This window comes from Belonocnema kinseyi, chromosome 2, assembly GCF_010883055.1.
Source record: "Belonocnema kinseyi isolate 2016_QV_RU_SX_M_011 chromosome 2, B_treatae_v1, whole genome shotgun sequence".
NCBI lineage: Eukaryota > Metazoa > Arthropoda > Insecta > Hymenoptera > Cynipidae > Belonocnema > Belonocnema kinseyi.
In genome coordinates this window covers 92,351,958-92,363,991 of record NC_046658.1, presented here as the reverse complement: position 1 = coordinate 92,363,991, position 12,034 = coordinate 92,351,958, and the positions used below count along the sequence as shown (strand labels likewise).

The window sequence follows — 12,034 nt, the reverse complement described above, 5'->3', positions numbered from 1 at the left end:
ACTCGGGATACTTATAAGATACTACCATGATTTTTTCAGATTTTTTGGTCCAAAAATAAATTAGGCCAAAAACCGGCCTTACCGACCCTCCCCCTTTTTAACGATGAAGATAAATTTTCTATCAAATTAAAAACTTTAAATATAAACGAACTTTTAAATAAATATTTAAATCGTCAAACAAAAATAAATTATTAAACAAGAAAAGTAAATTTATATAAAAGAAGAGGAATTTTCCATTAAATAGTTAAATTTTTAACCAAAGAAATAGAATTTTTAATCAAATAATTCATTTTCAACAAAAAAAATTAATTTTAACCATAAAAAATTAATATTCTACCACGAAAGACGAATTCTTTAGTAAAATACATGAATTTTAAACAAAATAGTTGAATATTGAACTGAAAAATATATATTTTTAAAAATGTAATAGTTAAATTTTATGTTGAGAAATTAAATTTCAATATAAAAAAAATATTTTTTAAACAAAATTAAGAAAATAACAACTTTTCATGAATTATAAGAGGAAAAATTGTCTAAAGAAATTAAAATGATTTAAATAATGCATTATTGTTTTTAGAAAAGTTTTTTTAGAATAGAGTTAGAAAGTCTCCGTTTTTTTCAAAATTTTCAAATTGTTTTTAACTTTTCAGTTAGGACAAGGCAATAATTAATTAAATTTAAGAGAAATAATAGCTTAAATCATTTATTATTATTGTTTTTAATAATATTCTTTTAGAATAATGCTAAAAAGTTACATTTTTTTCATAATTCCCACTTTTCAATTAGATTGAGGTAGTAATTAATTCAAATCCACAAATATAATTGTTTAGATAATTTTTTATTATTTTTAATAATATTCTCTTTATTTATAACCCTATTTGTATAACTATCTAAATATTTTTGTCACTATCTTTTCCTATATAAATGCTAGATAGTTAAGGTTTTTTTTTCTGAAGTTATTAACTTTTTGCCTAATTTTCATTTAGAGTATGGTAATAATTAATGAAATTTAACAAACATAATTCTTGAAACAATTTATTATTACTTATAACTATCTACTCTTAAATAATTGTTTAACAAATAATAGATAAACAGTAGAAAAAATCATTTTTTAAAACAATCTTTTTCTTTTTTAAATTCTTATCAGAGAAGGTATTAGATTAGTGTAAAATTGGGTCCCCTCTCTCCCAGTTTTTGTCAAATGTCCACGTTTTGAGACCCTTTGAACCTGAAAAACAGGTTTTTTCGAATGTCCCTGTATGTGTATGTATGTCTGCCTTCCTACGAACACGATAACTTTTGAAAGAGTTAATGTATAAGATTGTCCTTTGGTATTAAAAAAAAAAAAAGAAAATAAAAATTTTAAGTGAAACAACGAACGATATGAAAAAAGTCAGAGAAGAAATACGTTTCTTTTGGCAAGCCCTACAAGATTATCATAATAGCTTTTTGAACTTTCTTGAAAAATAGAAGATTCAAATTTTGATAGCACACAAAATAATGAAAAACTACAAATTTAATTCTGCGGTCAAACTATGCAAGATGTGAAAAAATATAAGACAAAAATTGTGCTCCCAAAAAGATCTACAAACTTGTTATGAATTATACTTTTTTGATATGACGCGTAGTTTTTGTTTTATTCGTTAAAAACAACTTCAAAAATATAAAAATATAAAAATATAAGAATATAGAAATATAAAAATATAAAAATATTGGACAAACAACACAAGCATTTGACAATAAAATTTTTGGAAAAACAGCGCAAGATATGAAAAAAAAATTAATAGACAAAAGTGTTTTACCCTAAAAAGATCTATAAATTTTGTCATTTTTTAACTTATTTTAAAAATCATTTTTTGATGGAATGCGTAGTTTTTGTCTTAATCGTAAAAAAGAAAATTAAAAAATAAAAATTTGTGGAAATACGACACAAGCTAAGGAAAAACATGAATAGACAAAAATGTTTAAACCAAAAAAGATCTACAAATTTTGTACTAATCACTTTTTAATAGGACACATGGTTTTTGTTTTATATACAAGAAACAAAATTAAAAATAAGAAATAATATTTTTTAGAAAAACAACAAAAGCTAGGAGAAAAATATGAATAAACAAAAATTGTGCACCCAAAAAAGATGATACATTTTTCATCAATTACTTTTTGATAGGATGCGTAGTTTTTATTTTGATCGTAAAAAATAACATGGACAATAAACAATTTAAATTTACGGGAAAACGGCACAAGTTGCAATAAAATGTTTAATAACAAATTCTCTTTTCTTATAGGATGCACACTGTTGTTAATTACAAATAAAACAGACAAAAATACATTTGTTTCATTATCCGTGTATATTATGAATTGCAATACAAAATAAAGTATAAATATCAAAGCAATCATGAAAAATAAAATTTGTAATTTTTTGTGCAATAACTAAATAAGCAGTCCCAAACCGTGCTACAGAAATAAATATAATATACGTGAAGAGAATGTATTCGTTTAAGCCGAAGCAGCTTCATCAAAAGAGAATTCACAATCATCAAATGATAGTTGTCGATGCCTTCGACCTTTAGTTATAAAATATCTGTTCACAAACGTGGAGTAAATACAAATGTGGATCATATTAAATGTAAATTTTCCTTGAAATTGTTCCTAGAGCCTTTCTGTTTAAATTAATACTAATATTTATTATTTGTTTCTAACTAACCAATTAAAGAAAATCTCAAAGATTCAGGAAAATTCGCAACTTTATATCAAATGTTCGTTAACTTACCTAAATTACTACTTCACTAAGTGGAAATTCGTTTAAACGATTATTTTTGCTAAATTGCATTAATTATTACCTCACTCTAAGTAAAAGGTTGGCAAAAGCTAAAAATGTAGAAAAAAGCGCAGCTTTATAAAATTATTTAAAACGAACATTATTAAAAATAATAATAAATTGTTTAAATAATTATGGTTGTTAACTTGAATTAATTATTATCTCACTGTAATTTTAAAGTGGGCAAAAAGTATTATTATAAATAATAATGGGTTAAAGCATTATTTCAGTTAATTTCAATTGATTCTTGCCTTGCTCTTACTGAAAAGTTGAAATTAAATGGAAAATCTAGGGAAAACCGTGACTTTCGAACACCATTCTAAGAGTTTTTTTTATTTCGGAGCCATATAAAACAGATTTATGGGAGTGATATTGAAATAAAACTTTTGTTTCGTATCTTATGGCTAATTGTAAAGAGTAATGTTAAGTTTCATCTCGATTCACCTAATATTGACGGTTCCGAATAAAATTTACAAAAAGATCTTCTTTTCTGATGGGAAATATGTGTTAAACTTCATGGGGTTTGGCGAAACTCTAAATATCATTCCTTTTTAAACTCATTTCTTGAGCAATTTTGTTCTAATTTTTTCTGTTCATAATTGTTTTCCAGAGAAAAATTATCGGCAGTATTTTCTCTAGTTCAGGAAGTGAATATTCTAGATTCTAAGGATGAAGCAAATCTCAGACTTTTGGCTAGACCCGAATTGGGTATCACCTTCACCAAATTGCATTGTTGGAGGTTGACTCAGTACACAAAATGTGTATTCGTAGATGCGGACGCCCTCGTAAGTATATTCTATTTTAAAAGTATTTAATAACAGGTTGACGGCCGTCCATAAATTCCGTTGTCCTTTGGAGGGGGAGGGGGGGGGGGACATTTTATCGATGATGTCTTATATGGAGGAGGGTGGGGCATACATGGTCAAAATCATTTTCTACTTAAGTTACTTTTGCGTCTGTGAATCACTAAAAAACAAAAGTTTACCAATTTTAATGAAATTTCGAATATTTATTTGAAAGATAAACTACTTTGATAAAAATGAATTAATTTAGTTTAGGATTCATAATTTTGATTAAAAAAATAATTTCTTCGATCGTAAATTTAAATATTTGGTTCAAAATTGTTTTTTCTTGTCGTGGAACATTTTAATATTCCGTTTTTGATAGAAAATTGCTCTTTTATAGTTAAAAAGTCAACGCTTTGGTTAAATATTCGTTTTTTTTAGGAAGTTAATCTTTTTGGTTAAAAATGCAACTATTTGGTTGAAAATATATGTGCTAAAATTCGTCTTTTTTCGTAAAAATTTAATCTTTTTTGTTAAAAACGCAATGTTTTGGTTGAAAACTAATCTGTTTTAGTTGATAATTAAATTTGTTTGTTGAAAAAGCGACTTTTTTATTTAAATAAACGGTTTTAAATTAAAATTTTGAAAATTCATCTTTTTGGTTAAAAATTACTTTTTTAGATTGGAAATTTAACTATTCCACTTTTAGTATAAAATGTTATTATTTTTAGTCGAATCTTCAACTATCTAGTTGGAAATTGATGTATTTTGTTAAACACTCGTCTCTTTTTGGTAGAAAATTAATCTTCCAGTTTTAAAATTTGACTTCTGGATTGATAATTTATGTATTTTGTTCAAATTTATTTGTTGTTGTTAAAAATCAATTTTTTTTAAATGCAATTTTTTAGTTGAAAATTAAATTTTTTTATTTAAAATAAAAATGTATGTTATTTGAAATATTAACTATAACATTTTTCGATTAAAATTGAAGTACTTTTTCGAAAGTTACTTATTTTTTGGCTGAAAACTTAACAGTTTTGGTTGAAAATGCAAGTTTTTGGTCTACAATTTACTTTTTTTAGAAAATTCAACTGTTTACTAGAAAATTAGCTTTTTTTAAATTCAACTGTTTCATACCAAATTTGTATATTTTCGACTTAAAAATTCAACAATTTAGTACAAAATTGAACTATCTGGTAGAAATTTAAGGTTTTTTTAAATTCGTGTTCTTGTGTGTAAAAAATATATATTTTTTAAATGAAACTGTTTGTATTTTGTTCAAAATTCGTTTTTCTTGGTTAAATCATCCGACTGTTTTTTATTTTAAATACATTTTTTCTGAAATATCAACTATTTTTAAACATTTTTCGTTGAAAATTCATCTTTCTAGGCTAAAAATTAAACTCCCTATTTGAAAATGAACTGCTTTCTTAAAAGTTCTTTTTTGTTTGTTGAAGCTTCATAATTTTAGTTCAAAATTAGTTGTTTTTTTTGTGTTGAAAATTCGTCATTTTTGTAGAAAATTAATCTTCTTGATTGAAAACTCAACTATTTGGTACAAAATAAACTGTTTTTTTTTTCGTTTTTTAATAATCGAAAATCAATTCTCTCAACTGAAACTTAAATTGCTCTATTTTTGGTTAAATATTGATCTTTTTAAGTTACAAATTTTACTATTTAATTGAAAATTTAATTATGTTTGTACAAAATTCTCCTTTTCTGATAGAAAATTAATCTTCTTCGTTAAAAATGAAATTATTTGATTAAAAATTGATGTATTTTGTTAAGAATTCATCTCTTTTGTAGAAAATTAATATTCTGTGTTGGAAATTCACGTTCTTGGTTGAAAATTTAACTGGTTTGTAGAACGCTCATCTTTTGGTTAAAAATTTATCTGTTTAGTTGAAAATTAATCTCTTATTCAACAGTTTTGTATTTAAAATGAAAATCTTTTCTTGGTTATGATATCAACTAGCGAAGAAGTTGATTAATTATGAGAAAATAGTGTCTTTAGTGTTATTTTGTCGAAATAGTACAAAAATAGCCGGTGTAATTTCTATTTTTTTTATTGATTTTTCTAGGTAATTAGGAACTGTGACGAGTTATTTGAACGAGATGAATTCTCAGCCGCTCCGGATGTCGGATGGCCAGATTGTTTCAATTCTGGTGTTTTTGTGTTTAAACCATCTCAGGAAACTTATGACGCGCTAGTTGAATTTGCTACAGCGAAAGGATCTTTCGATGGAGGCGATCAGGGCCTTCTCAACATGTATTTCAGTGACTGGGCTCAGAAAGACATTTCCAAACATCTCCCCTTCATTTACAACATGTGTTCAACAGCCACCTATTCATATCTTCCTGCCTTCAAACAGTAAGATATCTTCTGAAATTTTACTCCTAACTATTAACTTTTATCTCTTAAAGGAACAACATAATAAACTGACTTGAACTTTTTCTAAAATGTTGAAAAATCTTTCGAAATTAAAAAAAATGGCTATTTTTTTCATTCAAAATTGATTTTGGAAAATAAAAAATCATCTAAAAGTTTCCCAGGTATCTTAAGAAAACAAAGTTTATTCTTTTGAAACCTTTACGTGTTCAAGGAATTCACTTGTCAGATAATTAAAATCCCACTATCTCAAAATCTTTAAAAATCGAAGATTCCGGATCTCTCATTGTGACTTTGATTTTTTTTTATTCTATGGTGATTTTGAACAAGATTTCACAAAAATTTTCATTTTATTCTCAATTTTGTTGAACTCTACCAATTTTAAATTATTTTTGAATCTTTTCAAAGCTTTCAAACCTTATGAATATTGTTTAAAATAATTCGATTTTTTCCGAAAATTCAAAATCAAAATAAATAAAAATCGCCTTCAGATTTTTCAGATTTTTCAGATTCCTTTCGGACAATTTCGAAAATCTTTTTTAATATTCTCCTAAAATTAATTTTTTGAAATAAAATTTAATTTTTAATTTTTCCAGGAACCTTGACATAAATTTTGTATTCTATTGAGACATTTCAAGCTTCTCAATTTTTTCTTCGAAATCTTCAAAAATTTACATTTTGTTTCGAGATAACTGAAAAATCCCGAAAAAGAAAAAATATAAAAGACCCGAAAATTTAATGTTTCCGACAGTTTATGATATTACTGAATTTGAAAATTCCCGATAATACAAATTTTTTAAATAAATTTGCCGAAATTGTAAAATATCCGTTAGTGTAAAATTGTCGACACAGGCAAACGTCGGAATTACCAAATTTCCGATTCTAAAACATTAAAAGATTTGTAGATAATAAAATAATAAATAAAATACTTGAATTTAATTAAAATATTTTTTTATTTATTTACTTTTAAAAGAGTTTTCTAATTGCTATGATCCCGTAATTTTATAATTAGGAAATTTTTCTGTGTCATCAATTTTATAGTGTCAGATATTTTATAATGTGGGCAATTTGATTTCAGGAATGATATTTTATAGGGATTTTATAAATTTGTTAATATTATATACTGTCGAGAATATTATTATTCGGGAATTTTATAATATCGGAAGTTTTCTATTTCGAATATTTTATTTTTGTGATTTTTCAGTCGTCTTTTTAAATATCTTTTAAAATTATTTGAAATTTTGGTCAAATAAAAAAAATTCTACAATATTAAAAAAATTGCCTAAAAATCTTCCTGCTGTTGTTCTTTGATAATTTTGGAAAACTTCTTTCAAAATAAAAAATCATTTAATATTTTCCGAGGAATCTTAAAAAATGTTTATATCCACTCGAAACCTTTTTTTTCGAAATCTTCATAAATCTTCATTGGGTTTTGATATTTTGGAAATCTTTTCAAATTTTTTATTATTTAAAAATTTTTTCCAAAACTTCTAAATATCTTGTAAACTCATTTGAATTCGTTCTAAAATTTTTTGATCTTACAAAATTGAAAAAATTCTGTATCTTCCAAATTCCTTTATGAACAATTTTGAAATTTTTTAAAAATATTATCTTTAAATTAATTAAAAAAAAAACATTAAAAATTTTCTAATGAACGTTTCAAATTTTCAATTATTTTTCGATTTTTTCAAGACTTCTAAAGCTACTAAATATATTTTAAGTAGATTCGATTTTTTTTTTAAATTATTTTAATACTTTGAAATCTTTTTAAATGATATCCAAATTTTTTTAATAAAAAATAATTTAAAATTTTCACATGAACTCTTAAACTTTGAATTATTTTTTTATTTTTTCAGGACTTCTAAACCTACTAAATATATATTTTAAGTAGATTGGAATTTTTTCTAAAATTCTTTTAATCTTTTCAGATCTTTTTAAAGAATATCCAAAATAATTTATATAAGAAATAATTTGAAGTTTTCACAGGGATCTTGATAAAATTTTTGTATTATCTTGGGACGGCAGAAAAATCCTGAAAAATAACATTCTCGAATTAAAAAATTCCTGAACAGTTTACAATATTAATGAATTGACACATTTTCGAGCAATAAAATACCCAACAGTTTATAAATATTGCCGAATTTGAAAATTCCCGAATAATAAAATTTCCGGTAGAAATTGCCCAATCCTAAAATACCCGAACTAGAAAATTCTCAAATTTAAACAATTAATTTTGTTTATAAATATTATTTCTTATTAATTCTGTATTATTTGTTTATTAAAAATACAATAATCAAATATTCAAAAAAATGTTTTTAATTTTTAAAGTTTCTAAAGTTATTGTTTGGATTTAAAATAACAATAATTAGAAAATCAATATTTCTGGGTGAAACTTTGTTTAAATTATTGTTATTTTAAATTATAAACAATTTTAAAAGCTTTAAAAGTTAAAAATAATTTTGTTATAAAAATATTCGATTATTGTATTTTTTATAAATAAATAATAATTATAAGTTATTTTAATTTTTTTAATTCTGGAAACCTTTTTAAATCCTGGAATTGCACCAAGATTTTATTTCGAAATCTTCAAAAATCGGCATTTTGTTTTCAATTTGTTTAAATCTTTAGAGTTTCTACAGAAAAAAAATTACATACAAAATAATTTGAAATTTTTTGTACGTCTGAAAACCCCGAAAAATATAATTCCCAAATAATAAAATTTCAGAATAACAAAATTTTCGAATGATGAAATTTCCGAATAATAAAATTCTCAAACTGGAAAATACCCGAATAATAATATTCCCGAACAGTTTATAATATTACCGAATTGAAAAATTCCCGAAAAATAAAATTCCAGATAGTTTATAATTTTACCGAATTTGAAAATTCCCGCAAAATATTTCCGAACTAAAAATTTCCCGAATTATAACATTACTGAATTTAAACAAGTGAAAAGTATATACATATTATTTATTAAAAATAAAATAATCAAATATTTTTATTTAAAAAAAAAACATTTTTATTGTTTGAAGTTTTCAAAATTATTGCTCAATTTTATAACAATAATTGCTGTTATATGTTAATGCAGAAGTATACTTTTTCAATTATTGTTATTTTAAATTAAAATAATAATTTTAGAAACTTTAAACATTAGAAATATATTTGATTATTGTATTTTTAATGAATAAATAATATTTAAAAAAATAATTGTTCAAATTCGGGAATTTTATTATTTGAGAATTTTCTATTTCAGATATTTTATATTTTTACAATTTTCTGTGAGGAATTTTATTATTCGGGAATTTCTAAATTCGGGAATATGATAAACTGTCGGGAATTTTATTACAAATGTAGGAATTTTATAACTCTATAATATAATAAACTGTTCGAGAATTTTATTATTCGGGTATTTTCGAATTCAGGAATTTTATTATTCGGAACGTTTAATATTCGGAAATTTTGTTATTTGATAATTTTATTATGTGGGAATTTTTTAACTCGTGAGTTTTACAGTATCCGGAATTTTATTTTTTGTGATTTTTCAGTCGTCCCTTTATATTCGGCAATTTTCTGTCGAAAATTTTATTGTTCAGGAATATTGAAATTTGGTAAAATTATAAAATATCGGGAATTTTATTATTCAGGAATTTTATTATTCGTAAATTTCCAAGTTCGGTAATATTTTAAAGTGGCAGGAATTATATTATTCTGAAATTTTACAATTCCTTAATATTATAAACATAAACTGTTTGGAAATTTTATTACCAGGGAATTTTACAATTCGGTAATATTTTTAATTGTTCGGGAATTTTATTGTTATGGAATTATCCACTCCGGAAATTTAATTATTTGAGGAATTTTCTAATTCGGGAATTTTGCAGTATTGGCAATTTTAGTTTTAAGGATATATCAGTCGTCGCAAATTTTTCCAGGAATTTTAAGAAAATCTTGGTATTCTCTTAAAGACATAAAACCTATGAAAATTCTTTAAAAATTTCTGTCAAAATCTTAAGAACTCTACATTAAAAAAAATATTTTGAATACATTCTCAAGATTTAAATTATATATGAGGTTTAAATCCCGGAACTCAATATTCATGCCCAAAATAGAAATTATCGATTTAATTCTACTGAATCGAGATTTTGTGACTAAAAAATTTTGAAGAAAAGGATCTAACTAAAAAATAAATTCAGGTGATTTAATAAGGAGAGATTTTGAGATAAATCGATTTTCAGATTCGGAGAAGATGTCAGGATCATTCATTTCATCGGAGCCACAAAACCTTGGCTCCAGTATTTCGATACACTCACTGGTATCGTCCAACCTCCATCTGATTCGAGTCACTTGCAGCCTCTTTTGCAAGTTTGGTGGAACATTTTTTGTGATAATGTACACCCTCAGCTTAATCCCATTATGGTGAGTTAAGTTTTTAAACATTTTATTTATCGTGTGGCATTTTTTGTTCCATTTTACTATCGCCTCTCATTTTCTGATATTTTAATCCTGAATGATTTTATTTCTCAATAATAATATTATACTGAGGTAATGTCTTCTTGTTGATTTTGCAAGCCAAGCAATCTGTGCAGGGATTCAATAAATTTTTTTCTTGAGGTAAGATAATTAATTGTTGATTAGAATCTTTTTTTTCGTATTTAGTCTCTTAGTATCTTCGATTCCAAAGGTTTATCAATAGATGTAGAATAAATTTGTTGAATATTTTTAACGGGGCGGAAAAAGTTGTAGTTATATTAATTTAGTCCATTTAATTTTTTTTTTCAAAATATTCTGGTTGTTTTAAAATTAGACAGTTTGAAATTAAAAACATAGAAATTTTTTATTTGTTTCAATAGACACCCTGAATTTTTAAAATATGAAACCTGCACTTTCGAATTTTTTTTAGATGCACTTAGAAAGCTTTTGACTAATTTTTTAATCTATCAATGACCTCATATTCATAAATAATAAATATATATTGAATCCTGCTCTTTTTAAATAAGGGGTCGTCCGTAAACTGCGTTACTAATTTTAGGCGCTTTTTGACCCCCCGTCTCCCAAAATTCTCTCAAAAAGTAGAAAAAAAGGTTATTTTTCACGAAAAAGAGTAATAATGGAGGAATAAATTCTTTCAAATAAAATTAATATAAGTACTACATCGAATGCATTATGAAACAAATTAAATTCGTAAGATGTCAAGTCAAAATATATATTGAATGTTCAAAAAGCAAAATTAATTTTCTAATCGCAAAGACGAATTTTTAACAAAATATATTAATTTTCTACCAAATAGTTAAATTTTCAACTTCTGAAGGATAAATTTCTAACGAAAAATGTAATAGTGCAATTTTCAGGCAAAAAAAAATTAATTTTGAACAGGAAGAACTCAAAGTTTCAAGAAGAAAGTTTAGTTTTAAAACTAAGAGGCAAATCTTCAGAAAATATGATTTCTTCTTCACAAACTAGTTCAACTTTTAACCAAAAAGTAACATTTTCATAAAAATAGTTTTATTTTTAGCAAATAATTAAATTTCGACCAAAAGATGTCTTTTTAACAAAAAAGTTCATTTACAAGCTAATTGATCAATTTTTTACGGAATTTTCAAATTTTAAAGATAATTTTTAAAGAATAAATTTTAAAGGGGATTAATTTTCTACCATAAAACACGAATTTTCAATAAGGTACATTAACTTTCAAGAAAATTTTAAAATTTTAAAGATTTTCTATATAAAAAATGTAATTTTTAACCAAAATATGAATGCTTTAACAAAAAAGTTAATTTTCAGCCGAAGAATTTTGTTTTATATCAAATTTTTGAATCTTTAACCAAGCCAGATTAATTTAGCCCCAAATAACTCAATTTTTAACCAAAAAAGATGAGTTTTCAACCTTGAAGATTAATTTTCGACCAAACAAGACGAACTTTCAACCAAATAAATTAATTTTTAACTAGAAAAGATTACTTTTCTATAAAAAGTATCAATTCCAAATTAATTTTTCTGAAAAGTGGAATAGTTAAATTTTCAACGAGGGAGGTGAATCTTGAA

General features: G+C 24.2%; 1 protein-coding gene across 6 annotated transcripts in view; it reads left to right on the top strand.

Moving 5' to 3' along the window:
• Positions 1–12,034, top strand: part of LOC117167213 (titin) — a 50,587-nt gene that overhangs the window by 24,353 nt on the left and 14,200 nt on the right. For all 6 annotated transcript variants that reach the window (XR_004466367.1, XR_004466368.1, XM_033351972.1 and 3 more), the window contains 3 exons: positions 3,429–3,603; positions 5,685–5,974; positions 10,228–10,408. Coding sequence is in view for 4 of the 6 variants with exons in the window: in XM_033351972.1 (XP_033207863.1) it covers positions 3,429–3,603; positions 5,685–5,974; positions 10,228–10,408 (646 nt within the window). In the remaining 2 variants the exon portion in view is untranslated. The remainder of the gene's footprint in view (positions 1–3,428; positions 3,604–5,684; positions 5,975–10,227; positions 10,409–12,034) is intronic.